Source organism: Syngnathoides biaculeatus, chromosome 1 (assembly GCF_019802595.1).
Source record: "Syngnathoides biaculeatus isolate LvHL_M chromosome 1, ASM1980259v1, whole genome shotgun sequence".
NCBI classification, from domain to species: domain Eukaryota; kingdom Metazoa; phylum Chordata; class Actinopteri; order Syngnathiformes; family Syngnathidae; genus Syngnathoides; species Syngnathoides biaculeatus.
The window spans coordinates 11,905,416-11,925,746 of record NC_084640.1 but is presented as its reverse complement, the minus strand read 5'-3'; the positions used below and the strand labels follow the sequence as shown (position 1 = coordinate 11,925,746).

Genomic DNA, 20,331 nt, shown 5'->3' with positions numbered 1-20,331 from the left:
GTTTTATTGATTTATGTATCTCTGTATTTATTTATTTATTTTGGGGGCTCCCTTGAGTCATGATAGATATGCCAACCCAGTTACATTTTGCTGTGTACATCTGGCTTCAAAAAATTGTGGGCCCATTGTGTTGTATTTCCGGGTCGTGAATGGCCCTTACAAACGTTTCGCGAGAACGTCATTGCTCGTAACTGCTGCCAACACGTATAGCTTTGTTTAATTGTTTCTTATCATAATGGTATAATACAAATGGGACAACGTAAACGTAACTGTACGCGTAACACAATCACGTTCACGCGTCCCATTTGGAAAAGGTAAGAGGCCTCAGAGCAGCCAAGAGACGTGTAACTGAAACTCCAACGTGCCTTTAGCACTGAGGTGTACCGTATTTGACTGATGGTAGAATGGTAGAACAAAGCGGATCACAAACCCACACGAAAATCCAAAACACCCTGCCACTCTTTTGTTTACAAATGTAAATACATGTCGCCAACGAGCATTGCTTTACTCAATATCATATATATTGTTACTGCAATATGATTACTAGTGGTAGTATGGTTATTGCCATTCAGAGGGAGGTTAATTATTGCCACCGCTGTCATTCTTATAAACTTACTATATATATATATATATATATAATATATATATATATATATATATATCAAAGGATGAGTCTTGTGTACAATAAGTAGCTTAACGTGTTAGGCCATGTCTTAAAAAGCGCTGCTAGGACGGAAAACAAGGGACGTGGACTCTGGGAAGACGTATTTCTCTCTGGGATCGACGATGGACACCCCCATGAGGAAGTCGAGATCGCAGAGGGCCGATTCAAACATTGTGTGCTTTTTGTTCCCCTTTTGAACTTCCATCCAGAGGAGGAGGAAAATGTGAAAATCCGAGAGTTCCTTATGTAGTCCACGATACAATGTAGCAAAAAGCTCAAATGTCCTCTGCTCTCATTGCATCGGCTCCTCTGTCATCTCACCCTCAACAACAGACGGGTCTTACACACTGAGCTTTTCTGTCTTTCAGCTCCTCTTCTTCTGTTGAACACAGTGCCAAGACAGCATATTGTACATAGAAAACAATCTTTTTTTTTTGTTGTTGTTGTCGTTTGAAAAGAAACATCTGGGGCATATACAGTAGCAATACCATTAAGATATGTCTGATAACTCCAGAGACGACGGGTGGAGAAGATGCATGCGTGAGCAACACCACAGTGACTTGAAGATATGTTGATTGGGATCATGCTTCATGGTTCAGTTTGTTGTGTCGTCGGTCTAAATTGTATACATCCCAATTTGTATTATTTATTGCAAACGTTTTACGGCTCTGGACGTGTCCAAGGAGCCCAGAGAGATGGCACACTGTGACGTGGTTTACCCCTCAACACAGAATGTAACACGGTCTACGTTGTCTAAACATTTTCTAACGGCTAATAATATTATTACTATTAATATGATTACTATAAAGCTATTTTAGCCAGTTAAACAAGGCTGTTGTGTCTTTATTGCCATATATAGTCATTAACACATCAAACCTGAATACAGAAAATAATAATTGCAACGAGTCCAGCGCTCAATGATCCCGAACAGGATACAGTAGATATGATACATGGGGTGGGTTTATTTGAAGATTTGTTTGAACAAAGCCTGGAGTTTGAATGTCCTCGCCGTGCCTGTGTGGATTTTCTGTGGGCATTTCCGTTTCTTCCCACATTCCAAGAAGAATTGTTTTATTTGAAGACTGAATTGTCGATAGGTGTGAACGTGAGTTTGAATGAAAAAGAACATTATTTTCCTCAACAATCATCATTCAATGACATTTATGAACTGTCTGTCACCATAACAAATAATCCTCAATTATTTCATTTATGGTGTCGGGTAGAGTCCAAACATAATACGTATAAATCATGTTCAGATTTCGACGTTTTAAGCTTTGTACCTTGTGATATTGACTGTTCATTGTACGCCTTCCAGCTGGATGGTCCAGGCTTGCCCCGCAGCGTAGGGGAGTTCGGGCAAAAGAATCGCAAGGCCGGCATTGGGCTTGAGTGGAGACCAAGATAAAGGCTTTGGGTTCCCCAACAACTTCACCTGCATGAGAGTCAAAGATGTGTGATTTTACAAAAAAAAAAAAAATTCTCACTATTCAGTGAGTTACCTGTCAAACATTAGTAAAGCATTTAAATTCATATTTCTTCCAACATTACAGCAGAATAAACAGAACATGTTGTAAGACTTGAAAAAAATCAAATTGTGCATGGAACATTTACCTTAGTGGTTGCTGATGTTTTGGGTTCCAAAAGTTGCACTGTCGGCTTGCGGGGTTTAGTTGTCAAGATGGCATAAATACTCTCCGCTTTGGAAGTATACCTAAAAAACAATATGCAACTTCAGTGACTGGATTGTGGCAAGAACCTAATGCACAAAAAGCATTACGCGCATCACACCTAAATTTCACAGATTTTAAAGTGACGTGAGCGTCACTCCAAACTGCAATGTGTGTAGCAGATGATGCGCAACAGTGTTTAATTGAGCCAGAGCTTTGATTAGAGCCAAGGCTATAACGGTGAGTCCGCTCTCCTTGCTACGTACCAGACTGGCACAGAGGCGTTTTCCATCTGCACCCTCCAAGGCCTGGAGGCGTAGATGGCCTCCCCGTTGACTTCCAGCCAACCGCCAACTCCCCGCAGCCGCTCCTCAAACACAGCCGGGATCGTTCCGTCAGGAGTGGGGCCCACATTTAGGAGGTAGTTACCTCCCAGCGCCACAGTCTGAACCAGATCCTGAACGGAAAGGAGGTGAAGATGTCAGAGTACATTTTAAGAGGACGGATGAATTGTTTGGCCTGAATTCAATCACCTTTATGATGGTTGGCAGGTCCATGAGCTCACTCATCTTCATGTTCCTGCGATATCCCCAAGACAGCATGTCCACAGATGTGCATTTCTCCCACTTATGTGTGGGCAGCTGGCCTGGAGTATACTTGTCTTCGCAGTTGTAATAACCTCCATGTTTACATGCACAGCCAGCTCCCCATCTGTCATTGGTCACCACTGTATCCTAAGAAATAGAATATATTAGTTAGAAAATTAAAAAAAATAGCAGTCATTGCTTTATAATGACATACTTTAACAGGACTATCGTTGTAGAGCCAGGCAAGGAACTGGGTGGAGTTCCAGTATGTGTCAGGCGCCTCCCAGTCGCCATCAGACCAGATCACCTCGGGTCTGTACCTGCAAGAGGGATATTCAAAATTACCAAAGTGTTAATGACGTAAAGCTGCCCCAGTGTGTTCATTCATCAGCACGTGTGAATGAAATGAAAGTGTAAGCCACCTCACAACCATGTTGTACAGCTCCGGTAGTAGCTTGTGAAGCACAAAGTTCTGCGTTTTGAACGCACTCTGCTTGTCCGTCAGGTATAGAGGGTGGAACCACTCGTAAAGGGAGTTGTAGAGTCCAAAGCGCAGAGACCTAAACATGGAAATACAATCGCTCACTGAGCCCAAGTGGCAAGACGACAAGCAAACTTTACAGCCTGCAATCATGTCAATTTACAAGAAAACACACCTCTTTCGCACTGCCTCCCCCAGGTCGCCGACAAGGTCTCTGTGAGGACCAATATCGACGGAATTCCAATTCCAAGAGTTGGGGGATGCCCAGTTGGTGAAACCTTCATGATGTTTCGCTGTCAAAACGACATATCTGGAGTGAACATAAACAAAACAATGTGACAACTGTGAAGAAACTCTGGCTTATGTGACTAAACTATTGAACTGGATTAATGTTTACTTTCACATTTAAAAAATCTCTTCCTTAAATGCAATGGAACAAATGTCTTCCTTAATTGCAATGGAACACATTGCATTTACTAAGCACAATAATTTTATTTTTGTTCTTTACTATTTCTCTTTACAAACTTACGCTTGATTTTTTTAAAAAAAAAGAAAAAATTAACTGAACATCATTGTTGGATGAAGCAGAACTTGGGGGTCTACAAAACAATTTGCAATTAATTATGTCCTAAAAAAAAAAAAAAAAAAAAAAACATTGTAATTCCAAATACATCCACTTTTAAGCCTTTTCTGTCTCTCTGCGTCTCTGTCGATCAATTACTGAAAATCTTCTTGATCAAATGATGTCAAAACAATTGACACTACGACGAAGATGAAAGGAAATGTATTTGTAACGCTTGGGTCAAACACCAGTTGCAATTTTTGCCATTCAGATCCTTGTTCGCATAGATTGTGCAAAAGCACTCAAATTCTGAAAGTTATTGTGCATTTTTGCGTTATTTTGAAATTCCACACTAAAGACTTACACCCCAAACTTAGTAGTATATAAGAAGTATATAAAGATTGGATTTATGTTGGGGGGAAAAAATCCCAATTATTTAATGGTGAATAGAGTAATTATGTGAAATTGCTCTTTTAATTATAATGGGCTCCTTGGAAAATATTCTCCCCGGTCCCAAAGAATTTAAAAGAATCCCAGTGTCAAAGTACTCACTTTGCTCCAGAAGCGTTGAATATATCCGCCCACTGTTCGGGCTCGAAGAACTGAGCGTGAAATTGGGACGCGAACTCCGGGTAGCTGAACCCCGGGGGGTAGTTTTTGGTCATGTAGGCCACGCATTTGGGGTCCGGAGGTTGCCGACCTTGCCAGTGCCACCAGAACCACTCGCTGTCGAAACCGGGGACGGAAAACACCCCCCAGTGGATGAAGATGCCCACCTTCGCCTCGTCGTACCAGGAAGGCAGCGGCCGGCCGTCCAAACTCGTCCAGTCGGGTGTGTAGCGACCACCGGACGCCAACGTGACGAATATAAGGACAAAAGTTGCGACGAGCATGGCGGCACTGGGTTCTCTCTACTCTATATGTTATTCAGTGTTCATTGTGACGTTTCACACTCCTACTGACTGGTAAAACTTTCAATCACGTGATTGGAGTCATATGATGAGTCATGTGACTTTGTTGTTTTGGTGCCACGGTGTTACAAACCATTTCAGTGTTATTTCGCGACCCCTAACTAGCCGCAGTTAAGCAATTGTTAAAAAAAATAATAATAATAAAGAGTAGAAGCAATTTTAACTCAAACTGAAAAAATAAACTCTGAAATATCCAATACTTGCAAAGATGATTTGCTTTTACTGTTAATTATAAACACTATCAGTTTTGACACCTTGGGACATTGCACAAAGTGGTTTTTCCACTTTTATCTTGTTTGCTCTAAAAATAACAATGAGCTATACTTTGTGAATAACAAAAATATCTATAATTAAGTTATGATTTACCACAAATCCCTCTTTTGGTCACCTGTGTCAGACCACTCTTTTCAATAAAACCACAAATTGAAAATAGTGTATCTCACTTCTCCGAATGTGTAGCACAATCATTGCAAATGCTCCTGGTTCACTTTCCTCCAAATTGTCCGTTTTTTCCTTGCAGATACCCCCCAAAAAATCTCAATCATCTCAACTACACTTGACTTTACCTCTCTCTATTTGACTTGATTTTGCATTGCGTAGTGCAGAGCTTGAAAGGTGAAGCAAAGATGTTTTGTGAAATATGCACACATACGTTTTCAAATAAAGTAATAACTCGTCAGTGAATTGACTCCGACAAAGTACATCCGGAGTTACCTGGAAAAGCTTATTAAGTATTATAACTATTTGTACTTCATTACTTCCCAACACAGCACTACAGTGGAAAAATATTGAAAGGAGGAATTGTATTCCACGCCCATGTTTATTCAAAATCCTTATTCACCTCGTATCCCCTATTTATACTCATTTGAAATATTCTACCCCAATAACAGGTAGTTCCATACGGAACAGAAGCGTAAAAAAATAGGGAGAAAAAATTAGTCCGAAAAACAGAAAAAAATTGCTCGAAAAACAGAAAAAATTACCCCGAAAAACAGGATTTTTTTTTTTTTTTTGGGTAACAGCAATACGCTTCCATTGTTCCAAGCAAGGATCTAATAAATGACATTTCATGTTCCATGCACGTTAGTGTTTTATTTTCTTTTGTCAACAATGCATAGTCAGATTCAAAATGAAAAACATCCAGCAGTGGTGGAAAATACATACATATACTGTATATAATAATGTAGTTTTTTTCTTTTTTTTTTTTTTTACAAAGTTGGAAATCAGACATAAGAAACTAGAGCGTCTTCATAATTAGGAAAGAGCTATGCTGTCGAGGGTCTTCACGGTTACAGTCCAAATGCACACGCTGATGCCGGGAGAGTCGAACCGAGGCCGGGGAGAGACTCAATAGAACTCACGGGGGCGCCATCTTGGTGCAAACAATCCAAGCTTTTCCTACTCGTTTCCGGTCCAGTGTTGTGAGCGTGCGCCGAGTCAGTCAGAGATTTATCCTTCTTCCGAGACGACGAGTTCTCGACCGGGGCTTTTTTCTCGGTCCGGGGGGCCAAGTCCCGCCGAGAAGTCTTCCAGGTGTAGCCCAAGCGCTTCAAGACCCGCTGGGTGGTTTTGATGGAAATGGGCTTCTCCGCGGTGCAGTTGTACAACCTCTGGATCTCAGTGATGGACGCCTGGTTGTTGGCCTCCACCACTCGCTCCATCTGCTTCTCCCCCTGCTCGTCGACGAAGCGTCTCCTGCCGCCGCCGCGCTCGCTGCGGGTCTTCTTTTTGGCGCACCAGTCCCTGTAAACTCGGGACACGGCCGTCTTGGAGAAGCCCAGCTGGCTGACCGTTTCCGAGATGCTGCGGCCGGCGCTCCGGACGCCGACGATGAGGCCCCGCTCGAACTCGGTCAAGTCCCGCGACTTGCCCATGTGTCACCGTCTGGCTCCAAAAATATGGATTTGGGTGGGGGTGGGGGGCACCCAAGATCCCGTAGTCCACCTTTTTCCTCCTTTTGTTTATGCTGGAATTTAGCTGCCCTCTCCCTTCATTTGTCCGAGCTCAAAGTAAACGTCTTCTTCTACTGTATAGTTTTGGGGTACAATGGACTCAGTGTTGCCCCCTCCAGTTAACTTTGAGTACTACAGATATCCAGATTATAGGGTTTTTTTTTTGTTTTTGTTTTTCTAAATTGCAGAGGTTTTAATTCAACCAATCAACCTACGCATCCACCTGTTGCCAGGTAGTTTGCAGTAGTAAGTTAGATACCATTTTGTCATTTTTTTGGACAGATTTCTGTAATGTAAAATGTGTCCTGAGTCAATAAAGGTTAAGAAACACTGATTTAATCAATCCTGAATGATGCATTTTCATTTTCTTATATAAAAAAAGAGCATGCAACGTTTACGACTTATGTTTGCCGAAGAAAGCAATGAATCTGTGACAAACATACAACATAAAACAACACACACAGAAAATAGTGCAGAGAAACAGGCCATCAGCAGCCAACTAAAAAAAATAATAATTACTGTAATTACCATTCAATTACAATACATCCATCCACCTGACTTGGCAAAAGGCTGGGTACATTGTGTACTGGTTCCCAGTCAATTGCTGCCTTCAATCACACAAAATATTAGATGAGAGGAAGAGAAATAGCTGCTCATGTATTTCCTTGGCCCATTTCAAAACAATACAGTAATAAAATGAACATCAAAGTAAACTTGGAAAAAGAAAATCAATTATTTTCTATTGCACTTTAGTCCTAAGCGAGAACTGAACACATGCACGTAAAGTCAGACAAATCAACTTTAACAGCGCCAAATATCCCACCCACAATTATTGGTGAATTATTCAGAACACATTTATCATCAATAACATTTTGAAAAAAAAAGAAAAATACTGATTAGCTCAATAGGAAATCTTTCTAAATCATTTGTAACTCACTGTCATAAAAATGAAAAAAAAATAATAATAATTCTGTGTGGATTGTCAGCCATCTATGTCCACAAAGGTTGAATCGAAGCAACTGAACTTTTCTTGTCAAAATTATCTGAAAATATTCAAAATTACAAGGGCAGTTTTGCTATGAAGCTAATGATATGTATAATTGAATGGCAGTCCATATTAAAAAAAATGCTTTTGGTGATGGTGGTGGCACGTACTGCAGGTTCCCCAAGCCTGCTGTAAAGTTTCAAATAGTATTACAGTTTACATTTTAAATAATGTCATACGCATCTTGGTGTTATGGAGAACTAAGCTGCCAGTTATTACTGTAAATGGAAACCACACAGTATGGAAAAATTGGATTGCGTCAAAGAAAATTGCACAAACGTGTGGAGGATAGTGCAAAATGTGCATGTGACAATAAGGTCCATTTAAGCACAGGGGCCACAGGCATCGGTGATCTTCAAGGTCCACGGGGCACTGCAGTCCTCACGAGCCCGCCTGGGTTGCTCCAATCTCGGGGACAGCCACACCGGATCTCACGGTACATCCATCTGGGCTTTTCCTACACGTGTCCGCTTCTTTGACGTAGTCCGTGGCTACTTGAGTAGGCGAGTCCTCTGCGGGCTTGGTCCGGAACACCGGATCCTTCCGCGTAGGCCCCCGGGTGTAGCCCAGCCGCTTCAAGACTCGCTGGGTGGTCGTGAGCGAGATGGGCTTCTCGACGCTGAAATTGTACAACGACTGGATCTCCGTGATCGTCGCCTGGTTGTTGGCCTCCACCACTCTCTCCATTCGCTTCTCGCCCGTCTCGTCGACGAGGCGTTTCCTCCCGCAGGCCCCCCGCTCGCTGGAGGTCTTCTTCTTCCCGCACCATTCCCTGTACACCCGCGACACCGCCGTCTTGGAGAAGCCCAGCCGGTTGACCGTCTGCGAGATGCTGCACCCGGCGCTCCGGGCGCCGACTATCAGCCCCCGCTCATACTCACTCAAGTCCCGCGACTTGCCCATGTGGGCCCCCCCCCACCCCCCACCCCGTGTGGTCCGACACCCGGACTGGAAGAAAACACGAAAATTCCCCTTTTTGAAGCTTCTTACCTCTTTTGTTTTGATTGGAGTTAGCTCAAACCGAAAACATTAGCTGCTCGTAAATAAAGCTCTTCTTCTGTGGTTTGCTTATTTTGTACACTTGCGCCCTCTTCAGCTAGATTTTATTACTACACCCCCCTAAACAAGTACTGTAGTTTTGTGATGCATGTAATAATCCTATTCAAACACCAGATGAAAATAATATTAGAATAATTTCAAACCGTTTTCCAGCATTGGTATCTCAAGTCAAATTCTGAGTATTCAATTCCAGAGTCGAGTGTTCAGTCACCACATTAAAATAGGAATTTACATCAAGCTCCCAAAGACTAAAGTCCCCATTTCAAGCAACTAGTAATAAAAGTTAATTAATGCCAACAGATCACATCCCTCATTGTCACACAATTCTTTATAGGTGATAATCTATTTTCAACCATTTATCTGCACATTCAGTCACTGTAGTGAAGTGAACCTCACCTGCCCTGTATAAAAGTCAGGATGTAATAAAGCTGTAGTAATAACAAATTCCACATCAACCGTTGTTTTACATCATTTCCAATGAATCGTTGAGCAAAATCTTCCTCTTAGTGTTGTACCTATCTGATCGTTCAATGGTTGACATTGTATTATGGTCATTAAATTGAAAAAAATACAGATACTAGTAATTAAAATATGCATTTAATATATGGTAACAAATATTTAGAACCATACATGCACATCTAAACTTTACTTTCACAGGAAAATGCCCCAAACGACACACCACACATGCAAACCTTAAGACGTGTGTGAATTTCATATCAATTGAGTCAAGTTAAATATATGTACAGGCACCTGTAAGGTGCAAATACACCAACACAGAAACACCAAACAATTTAAATGGGCATTCAATTACATGTGCAGAAATCAAAATCTGATTTAAGAATCTCTCAAAGACGAGAAACATTCAACTGCTTGCAAAAGATTGGCACGGCCGTGTAATCGCTTTCCTTGAGGCCTTTTTAAATATACAAATAAAAACATCAACAAGGCTTCATCACAAAAGCAATTATGGAGAAAAAAAAATAGACGTACATTGTCCCGATCACCTGGAGAAGCAGTCCAACACTTTTAAGTCAAACATCCCATTTGTTTTGTTTGTGCTGAGCAACTTAGCAAACGTGTGCTTTCACTGAAGTGCTTGGAGGGATACATTTTTATTTTATTTTTTAAGGAGCTATTGGTCCGGTGGTTTGAAAGTGTCTGGAATTTGTTGCTAGTTAAAACACAAAAACATTTCCACATTCAGCGGAGAACAGATTGAATTAGGTTGGGCAGCAATTCTCTATATTAGATGATACAACGGAGTTAAATATTAAAACTGCACATTGTTGGAGTGGTGTAAACATTTTTTTTTTGTCTAGCAGCTTTGTTTAGTACAGTTTAGTCATATATAACTTGAGTTCATGGGAAATTGGTTTTGTTTTTCAACTTAAGTTTATATTGGACTTATGTGCAATAGATTTTCACAGAATATTTTGTTCTCCGTGTGAGCGTTAATGTTCAAAATGTGCAAAATGACACAGTAGCTTGCAATAATACAACATTTGCATCGTTGTTGAGCACGTGTAAGCATGTTTTGAGGTGGTATTTGTTGACGGGGTGGGGGACAACAACACGGGGGGGGGGGGTGGTAATCCATTGTACATAAGAGCCACAGTCACAGGTGATGCGGTCCTCACCAGCATTGAAATCCCGGTAGAGGCGCCCCAAACCCGGGGAGAGTCTGGTTGGAAGTCACGGGGGCGGCCTCGTATGACGGCGTCTCCTGGTTAGTACTACTCGTGTCCTGTTCAGTGTTATTGCTGCTAACGACGTCCACGGACGCCGGAGTCTGTTCCTTCGGTACGGAGCTCTGGACGGTTCCAGGATGCGAGGTCCGGATCTCCGGAACCCGCCGGGGAGCCCTGCGGCTATAGCCCAGACGCTTCAAGGCACGTTGGGTGGTTTTGAGGGAGATCGGCGTCTCGGCGGAGCCGTTGTACAGGGTCTGGATCTCCATGACCGTCGCCCGGCTGTTGGCCTCCACCACTCGCTCCATCCGCCTCTCCCCCATCTCGTCGACGAGGCGCTTCCTTCCTCCAGTCCCCCGTGCGCTGCTCGTCTTCTTCTTCCCGCACCATTCCCGGTAGATCCGCGACACGGCCGTTTTGGAGAAGCCCAGCCGATTGACCGTTTCCGAGATGCTGCAGCCGGCACTGCGAGCGCCGACGATGAGACCCCGCTCGAACTCGGTCAAGTCCCGCGACTTGCCCATGCTTTCGGGCTGGGAAGCGGATGCAAGACCCCGTTTTTGATCAACCTACTACCACTTTTTTTTTTTTTTTTAATGGGACCAGATGGTGCCTTTAAACAATGACTGCTCGTCCGTCGTTAAGGTTCTTCAACTGCGGTCGTTTGTTTGGTACATCGGACTCATTGTCGCCCTCTTTCGGTACATTTGCAGAAGGGCTGTTATAAATGACCGGTAAAAAAAAAAAAAAAAAAAAAAAGAACGGAAACTATGGTTAAATTGAAGAAAAAATGTACGATGAAATTTAATTTTTTTAAATTACATTTGTATTTCGTACTATAAAGGAAAGAATACGTTCCATTTATAATCCATGGCTTGCAAAAGTGAAATGGCAAGTGTTCGAAATCACCACTAGAGAGCAGCACTGTGCTTCTCAAAAAATTAAAAATTAAAAAAGCCTGCTCGGGCCATGCAGTAACATTATAGCCGATACACAAGGCGTCATGAAAGTTGTCATAATTGATTGAATCTTCAATATACCAAATGCATACACAAGACACAGAAGTGAGAGGGCAAACAAAACATCGACTAAACGACACGCACACTCCGATCAATAAAGCGTCTACCCAGAGCGAGGTACACAAATATGGATAAGATGATCTCAATTGGGTATTTTCCCCTCATTCACGAAAAGTCCGAAAAAGTCTTAATTGTCAGCTGTCTAAAACATTATCCTATCCAAAAAATGTGTACCTCGCTTAAGCTAACCTAAAACCAAGGGATGTCACCATGATATTTCTGGTTACCGATACATCAATTAATAAAAATCAAGGATGAATCATGACTGCATCCAGTCCATTCCATATAAGGCCTCTACATAAACCGCAAGAACAAAGAAATTCCATCTTTAGCGACAAGAACGAGCTCAGTTTATCTCAGCCAGGACGTTTGACGCTTTGCAAGAGGTCCTTGTGAATAAAGTTGCGATTAAATAGCGCGCTTTTTTTTACGACAAATGCTCTCCTGCATGTACAATATTTTGGCTTCCAACATTTAGTCACCATATTGTCTTTATATTCCTATTATACCACTGACTCTCAAACAGTGTGCCATGAGAAATCATCATCAGGTGTGACGTGGGAAATTTACCAATTACATATCTTCCTTCTTTTTCTTTCCCCTTGTGCCCTTAGGGGTCGCCAGGGCGTGTCATCTTTTTCCATCTAAGCCTATCTCGTGCATCCTCAATTAGTCTTAAAAATATTTATTACAAATCTATCTCTGTTTATCGATGTATTCCAGATATATACACTGACAAGCTGGCAGAACAGTTGCTCTTCCTTTAGACTGACGACTTTGTACAATTGACCCATGGAGCCGCTTTTTGACATTTGTTGGCGTAAAATTATTCTACTGTCAAATTTGTACCCTAAATGTATCACTTCTGGAAAAATAGCATGAACCACTTTGGATTTCTGATCAATCCGCTTAGTTCTCTGAAACTAACTCAGAAAAAAGTTCAGTTAAGAATGTGTGTCGAGAACACGCAATGAGAACACCCATACCAGGGCAGCAATAAAAATAAAAATAATTTCACAGCCCTGAGACCGGAAAGAAAAAATAAAATCTGTTCTTGCGGAGTATGCGTGGACCGACATAATTTCACAGATTGTGACCGACATCGTCGCAGGACGTCAGCTGCCGTTCGAGCATCTGTTTCTCCACCAGGTCTTCCACCCTGCCAACCTCCACCTCGTCCACGTCGTCCATAAAACTGGCCCAGTCGGTTCCGCCGTCTTCGCGTTCCGCGGGGTCGGCTTTCCCGACGACGAGCAGGGGGGTGGAGTCGGCGTGGGTGGTGGTCACGCAGTTGCAGCTGTCGCAGATGCCGTAGCGCCGGAACCCCGGGGAGACGCTGGACCCGGAGAAGATCCGCCTGCAGCTCTTGCAGGACACGGGCAGGTCGTGCCTGTGGACCTGTTCGGGGTCCGCAGGGAGTAACAGCAGTTAGGAAACCAATTTGCAATTGACGATTACATATATACACATATATATATATATATATATATATTTTTTTTTTTTAGAAGTGAACTTGGGAAGTTTCAACGCCCTTACGCTCAGGGCGTGGGTGCGAAGATGCTCCTGTCTTGTGAACCTCTTTCCGCACATGGGACAGGGAAAGGGCCTCTCGCCTGTGTGACAGCGAAGGTGCCGTTTCATTATTCCCTTCTGCTTGGCCGTGTACGGACAGAAGGGGCACTTGTGCAGTTTGACCGGAACCAGTAAGCTGTCGCCTGCAGAATAAGACGCAGTTAGAATAAAGTTTACGCATGTAGTCGAAAAAAAAAATGACAACTCCACCAATCAGGTTGCACCTGTGTCCTCTCCAATCCAATCCGATTGAATTTCCATGACGGATGAGCCGACAAAACCCAAACTGTCCTCCATGCGGCTCATTCCCAAGATGCTACCTGGCGGTCTTTGGGTAATGCGCTGGCCCCCTCGGTCAACCGCCGGGTTGGGGCCTTCGCCCCTGGCCAGCATCTCCATCAGCTGCCGGGCACTGAAAGAAGAGCCGTAACCCACGGAGGAGCGCTCGGCGTTGAAACTCGGCGGGAGGATGCTATGTCGGCTGTGGTGAGGAACCGAGGGGCCGGGATACGACGGCAGGTCTTTATTGTCGGGAGATTCCAAAAGCTCCTCATCTGGGTCGTACTCTATCTTGGGGTTGACTAACTCTAGGGTCAAATCAGAACACGAAGTGGAGGAGAGATTAGTCTGATCCGTCTTTGCCTTTGGCCTTTCAGCGCCGGAATTGTAGTCGGCGTCCATTTCTCTGCTTGGGCCCGCGAGAGTGTTGCCGGACACGGGCAGAGGACTTGGAATTTGCTTTACAGATGCCCCATCTGGTTCTTTAACCTGTGAACGAGACTCCTCGGGCCCAACGCCGCCGGATTTCGAAGCAGCCGGGGTGCCGCTGTCCGCCGGCCTGTATCGCCCTTCCTGTCCTTGAGTCTCCTCCTCTTTCACGTCCTCTTTGTCCTTGTTGCATATTTCCAAAGAGGAGCTGATGTATTTTTTGCAAAGGTTCACCAGGTCGGTCATCTGCAAGTAGCTGGCCGCCGACATCACCTCGATGACGCTGCTGCTGCTCAGGGCCAATCGGCCGGAGTAGAGGAAGTCCAGGATGATGGAGAAGGCATCGGCCGTAACTATGTCTAAAGATGCTGTGCTTTGACGCTGTCCACTATCCTGAAAAGAGATCAAGTGTCTGATTAAGAAAGTGGACTTAGAAGCCACATTTTGACGTTTTGAATGTTTGAATATGGTCTTAAGATTCCCTGTACAGTGGTGCCTCGGTTCACGAACAAAAATTTCACAATTTTTCTTGCTTCTGTTTTCAAACGAAAATCGGTACTCGAAGGCCCCCAACAACACCCAAAAATAACAGAACGCTGACCCACGACGTGCTCTGTTGTGAATTCCCACCCACTGAAAATAACATAACGCACGGCGGTTGATTCGGTTTTCGAACAAATCGGTTCTCGAACCGCCTTCTGGAACGGATTGTGGTCAAAAACCGATGCATTGCTCTATATTCAAAGTTGACAACTTAACATGGGTATTAATATTTAGCTCTTAATCAGGAACTTAGCTGGGGAAAATGTACCTCAGCATAATTCTTACGAAGGCAACCAGATTTTATCTACTTTGCTTGGACGTCTGTTTATGACAAAACAAAATTGTTACATCAATGATGTCTAAAATGATACCTTTCTATTAAATTATATTAAATCCCCAGGCAACTTTTCCACTTTAGAAAACAGATGGATGTTTGCTTAATTCATCTTAATGGGAATTTACAACTTGAAATTGTACCAAAATTACAGGTGTCACAAAACGCACACCAGTCGCTCATCGAAACGGCACCACACCTGTAAATAGTGAACCAAGAGAGCCCTGAAGTACCCGCTTCCCGCAAACAGGACATTGCGGTGGGCCTTGAAGACGCGGCCCTCGACGAGGATGCTGCAGTCACAGAAGTAGCCCCGCTTGCGCTGCTCGTTGAGCTCGAAAACGAGCTTAGGCAGGTAGCAAGGCACCTCCATGAATCAACTTCAGTGGGCTCTAAACGAGAGAGGAACGCACAAAAATGAATATGGAGAACATAAATGAATGAGTCCTGTTAGTCCCAGTTGTGTCACATAAGAGAACAAGACAACGTGGAGGAATTAGTTATCAGATTAATTTCACGAGTCAGCATGTAGCAGTCACTGTGATTTGATTCGCACTGGCAAATCTGCACAGTCGAGCCCGAAAAATCACACTTGTAAAATTTGCTACGAGTAGAAATACATAGAAATTGAAAGACATTGATTACTTTGTGTCGTCCTGACATTAATTTTCAAGCGCATTTACGTCGAAAGTCATCAACATCATGAGCCGTGTCAAAGGAAATTCAGCTACACTGAAAACATTTCTGGGATATAACACAGGTAATGTTTCAGTATCTAACTATAATAAGTATGAGATTGTGATTTACTTGGACTTGATCTAAGTTCTAACGTCAGACTAGTCTGTTCATATATAGAAATGCGAACAGTTTACATTTATTTTTGAAGTTGAATGTCTATTTATTTCTTGAAAAAAATGTCCGTCTCAGTCTGTGGAGTGTCAATAAATTATGATTATGGTATTAGATAACAACTACATACTCGGGTATAGCAACTCAGTTAAGTTATTTTAAGGTCTTGAGATTCCATCCCTGATCACACCCGCCACCTATATCTGCGGGCATTACGGACCACACCCGTACATTTTTCAAATGTGAGTGACTGATGTAGTGTTAAATGCTTTTTAATAACGCTGCGGATTTTTCACGGATTTTGTCCATATGGCAAGATGTTAGTGTTATAGTTTCCAAGAGCATACGTTTGAAAAGCTGCAGCCACGTGCAATACAGTCTTATTATACAGCATCGTAATAACACACATAAGTTCATCCCAATTGCTTCAGTTTGCCTCTTTATTTTCAGGCTAGCTAGCGCTGCTAATGCTAACGATCTTGTTGCAAAAACCTATTCGGTTATTCATAAGCACCACCTTATACCGCGTGTAAATCACAACGCAATCGATCCGGATAACTTACCCGTCAAAACCCTGAAAAAAAGAATGATAGTGCCTGATGTTCCTTGAAACATTAAACTGCTAATACTATTGTTTTCCGGTGTTTTTTTTTTCTTCCTAAATACTGAAAAGCAAATACTTCCGGTAATACATGAATGACATTTGAGATTAGCCAATCAGAAATGACGGGGTTGTGGCCACAACCTCGAATACGGATGTGACTGGACGAGGAAGGATATCTACAATTTTTAATCAAATACAATTCAAAAAATAAATATTGGGGGGGGGGGCGAATGAATAAACAAGAAGATAAAAATTAAAGTGAAAATGTAAATACTTAATTGCGCATTTATAAATGAGTATATTCAATCGCTATTGACTAAACAGGTGAATTTGCAATGGTGGCGTCACCACATGTTGAAATATTAATTTAAACAAATAATGGGTGGGGTTTCCACACTGTTTAAAAGTTTACTACAATATGCATGGTTGGCATCCCAGTTGTCCAATCTAATTTCATGTTAATACCTACAATTTAAAATATACAGGAAAACCCCAACATGCCCAACGTTATTGAACTACATCAAAATATTTTAAAAATAAGGCAATACTGGTACCCTTTGAAGACACCTGAGAGCGACACCTCGTGGATATTTTTTAACGCTTGAGAAACATTTCACATTATTTTCATTGTACCAATTAGCTAATATGGCTTCAATGTGCTATTTACATTAGCAAAGCAAAGCAAATTTATTTGTAAAGCGCATTTCATACACGAAGTATCTCAATGTGCTTTACGTGAATAAATGCATTTGAAAATAAAGACGGTCGCTTCAAGGCCCGTTGGGTGGTTTTGAGGGAGATCGGCGTCTCGGCGGAGCCCCTGTACAGGGTCTGGATCTCCATGACCGTCGCCCGGCTGTTGGCCTCCACCACTCGCTCCATCCGCCTCTCCCCCATCTCGTCGACGAAACATTTAAAACGGGATAAAAATAACAATAAAAATGACAAACACAATATTTAAAAAAAAGACAAAACTGCCTACAGTGCAAGTAATATAATCAAAAAGTGAATATATTCTAAAAAGCATGAGAAAAAAGAAGAGTTTTCAACCTTTTAGCATCTGTTGGATTTGAGCAAGTGATTTCAGCAGTTGATATATCTTTATGCTTACATGTTGTCTTCACTTTTACAGAGAAACAAATTGTGAAAATGTTGTATTAATTGCACAAAAAATTCTCTCATAATTGCTCTTCCGCTATGCTAAATATGCTTGAACAATACAATGAAACAAAGAAAGGTGGTGCCAAGCAGCGGGCGACGGAGAAGACATAACAAAGGTGTAGCTGGAACATTCTGCCTGCGCTCTCCACCACAAAAACTCGCGTTTGCGATGTTTGTCACGGTTGCTTGCGGTGAGCTTTGTTTGTCAGGTTTGCTTTGTAACATTACGTAGCGCCCTACAGAAATAAAAAGCAGGATTCGTGGAGATGTGGCCAGAATGTCAAGAGATTTTGAACGAGTACACATCCTCAAAGTTGTCCTCCCTAAACCAGACATTAAATATTACTCATTTATTTCTTGCCACATCCACACATCTTGACCCGCAGCTCTCGACATCACATTTTCCAATGCTGTAGGAAAACCACGTTGAAGTCGTCCAGCGTGTATGCCTACTCTCTTTTTATGAAAGCCCATAACCCATAAAACACTATGATTTTGAATGTCAACACTAAATTACAACTAATAGCAATCTTGCTGTAATTAAGGGTTTCCCAAAAATTTTCAGCTCGAGAGCCAGAAAAGAAGTTGAGCTCCTCCTTGCGACCCAAACTTAATACAACACTGTATGTCAATTTTTTTGCTTTACTGCGCATATCAAGAAATAAATGAATTGATCATTTGTTGAAATGTTTCACTGCTGCACCGAGCGACCTCCTCGGGGCGAGAAAAAGACCGTGTTTGCGATTTGCTTAGCTCGTGGGGCCCGTGTTGTCTACAAAGTAAACCGCCGTCATGTCCGCTTTGTGTCGGCACATTGTGCGCGTCGGCCGCAAAGGGGCAGCCGCAGTCTGGCGCTGAGGGCCTGCAGCGGCACCCCCGTCGCCGCTTGTGGTCTGACGAGGAACTCGGGCCTGCATTTTCCCAGGCTGAGACAACGCACCACGGTGGCAGCGCAAGGCTCACTGGGAGCCTGATTAAAGACTCGGGACAATGGAGGGGACCGCGGCGGTATTTTCCATTCCTAGAGCCGTCTCCCCTTGTGGGGGGGCAAGTATGTGCGTTGAAACGTTTGAATTATCCCAGAATCTCTGGAATTCCGAACTAGGCTCGGCGACGAGGACCCTCAAACGGGGATCAAAAAGCCCAGAGTGGAGTGCGGTGGATTGGTGCAGCAGCACACACACATACACACACACAAAAAGTAAAAGATTGGCCTCTGTGGCTGTATTTCCCCCCGTGTAATTGTGTTTTTTTGGCCAATGAGCAAAAGGCATGTGGTGCGTATTGTCCTTTTATCTCTCGTGGGCAATCACTGTGAGTCTAATACAGCAGGCGCCCCTCTTTATTGAAGAGACAGCACTCTCCTCTCTCCTTCCCTCTGTAATTATCATTTCATGTTGTGAGACGGTCGGCCCCGCGCCTCTCACGCTCCCTTCGGCTCCGGCTGGTGAGGACAAAAAGAATTCACGACTGAAATAAATCTGCCAGCCTTTTTATTATTGTATATTTAGCGCCGCGGAGCCTTCCCACACCGCAAACTTCCGGGGAGCGTAAGGGCCCCGGAAAAGTGATGTCTTTGCCACAGGCGGGTTGCGACGATCAAAGGCCGGCTTGTGCTAAAAGCAGTTAGCCGAGAGCCCTCAGACGCTGACCTCAATCGTAGCTCATGTCTGAGCGCAACACTGACTCTGTGTTTGTGGTACGTGAGAGGAAGATTGTGTCGCGCTGGTTTCGCAGCACACGTGTTGCCATTCACCAAGATTCGTCTGTTTTGGCCCCTTGATGTCGCTTATCCGAGTATCGACGCTATAGCGATGGAACGCGGTCTTAAAATTAGCGCAGTGGGCAGACTCGGAGAACTTGATTCATGTGACTCGACTTGAGTCCGACTTCAATGGCCAATCTTAGCGCTTACGACGAAAACTTTGGGAAAATTTGACTCTATTCTGAAAAACAAATAAATTGTTTTCTTGTAAAAATGCAAAAACCCCAAACATCTGGAGATGCTTTCTTTTTGCTGGTCCAGTTTACATTTAATGTACAATGACCGACATAACCAAAGAAAATGTCACAGTTACATTATGTCATAAATTCAATGTGCAGGGGCAACAGCTTAATTTATTCATATGCTAGCAAAACAACAGGGAAATGGAGAATAAATGTACATTTGAATAACGTGTGCGGCACGGTGACTCATCTGGTAAAGCGTCGGCCTCACAGTTCTGAGGACCCGGTTTCGATCCCGGCCCCGGCTGTGCGGCGTTTGCATGTTCTTCCCGTGCCTGCGTGGGTTTCCTCCGGGCACTCCGGTTTCCTCTCCATCCCAAAAACATGCAACATGAACTGGACACTTTAAATTGCCCCTTGGTGTGATTGTGAGTGCGACTGTTTGTCTCTATGTGTCCTGCGATTGGCTGGCGACCAGTTTGGGGTGTATCCCACCTCCTGCACCTGGGATAGGCTCCAGCACTCCCCACAACACCTGTGAGGATAAGCGGCTAAGAAAATAGATGGATGAATAACGTATTGAATGAGTGAAATAGCACAAATGAACATAAACAATTATGGTAAACAATAACTTCAACTAAGGTATACAATATTAGTTATTGGACATCAGTTTCACATATTTGAAAAAGTATTCAAACGCTTCTAACAATTGCAATTATGATCATTCATATTTCAGCAAAGCAGCAAAAATTACAGTTATAATGAACCAATACGTTGTTATACAACTCAATTAAAATAGCATTGATGATATTTGGAGCATGAGCGGCAAAACTAAATGAGTTATATTGATCAATGAAG

The 20,331-nt window shown here is 43.1% G+C and overlaps 2 protein-coding genes across 8 annotated transcripts in view; both read right to left on the bottom strand.

The window, feature by feature from the left end:
- LOC133499050 (tissue alpha-L-fucosidase-like) overlaps positions 1-4,956 on the bottom strand; it is a 96,293-nt gene extending 91,337 nt beyond the window's left edge. For 5 of the 6 annotated variants that reach the window (XR_009794533.1, XR_009794531.1, XM_061816579.1 and 2 more), the window contains exons 1-8: positions 4,514-4,956; positions 3,575-3,709; positions 3,341-3,478; positions 3,133-3,238; positions 2,865-3,065; positions 2,598-2,788; positions 2,276-2,375; positions 1,945-2,096 (exon numbers count right to left, since the gene is read on the bottom strand). Coding sequence is in view for 4 of the 6 variants with exons in the window: in XM_061816579.1 (XP_061672563.1) it covers positions 1,962-2,096; positions 2,276-2,375; positions 2,598-2,788; positions 2,865-3,065; positions 3,133-3,238; positions 3,341-3,478; positions 3,575-3,709; positions 4,514-4,854 (1,347 nt within the window). In the remaining 2 variants the exon portion in view is untranslated. Of the gene's footprint in view, positions 1-1,054; positions 2,097-2,275; positions 2,376-2,597; positions 2,789-2,864; positions 3,066-3,132; positions 3,239-3,340; positions 3,479-3,574; positions 3,710-4,513 lie in introns of those variants that run through there. The other variant, XM_061816546.1, reaches the window with a different exon arrangement.
- Positions 4,957-11,468: 6,512 nt separating this feature from the next.
- zbtb8b (zinc finger and BTB domain containing 8B) lies at positions 11,469-16,438 on the bottom strand. Of its 2 annotated transcripts, XM_061825887.1 has the most exons (5): positions 16,325-16,438; positions 15,112-15,304; positions 13,552-14,428; positions 13,292-13,470; positions 11,470-13,153 (listed from the first exon to the last, which is right to left on the bottom strand). In XM_061825887.1, exons 2-5 carry the CDS (start codon positions 15,283-15,285, stop codon positions 12,839-12,841), a joined length of 1,545 nt encoding a protein of 514 aa, XP_061681871.1. In that variant the 5' UTR covers positions 15,286-15,304; positions 16,325-16,438; the 3' UTR covers positions 11,470-12,838. The 2 variants fall into 2 exon arrangements, with proteins under 2 accessions (XP_061681865.1, XP_061681871.1); XM_061825881.1 differs by lacking the exon at positions 16,325-16,438 and having other exon boundaries at positions 11,469-13,153; positions 15,146-15,269.
- Between the last annotated feature and the right edge of the window lie 3,893 nt (positions 16,439-20,331).

What these genes read in the sequence shown, in the direction of transcription:
- zbtb8b (XM_061825887.1), bottom strand. Translation starts at nt 15,285, where the DNA reads ATGGAGGTGCCTTGCTACCTGCCTAAGCTCGTTTTCGAGCTCAACGAG. An exon ending in TCTTGGTTCACTATTTACAG is followed by an intron (nt 14,429 to 15,111) that starts GTGTGGTGCCGT and finishes ATCTCTTTTCAG; the next exon opens with GATAGTGGACAGCGTCAAAG. An exon ending in TTCGCACCCACGCCCTGAGC is followed by an intron (nt 13,154 to 13,291) that starts GTAAGGGCGTTG and finishes GACCCCGAACAG; the next exon opens with GTCCACAGGCACGACCTGCC.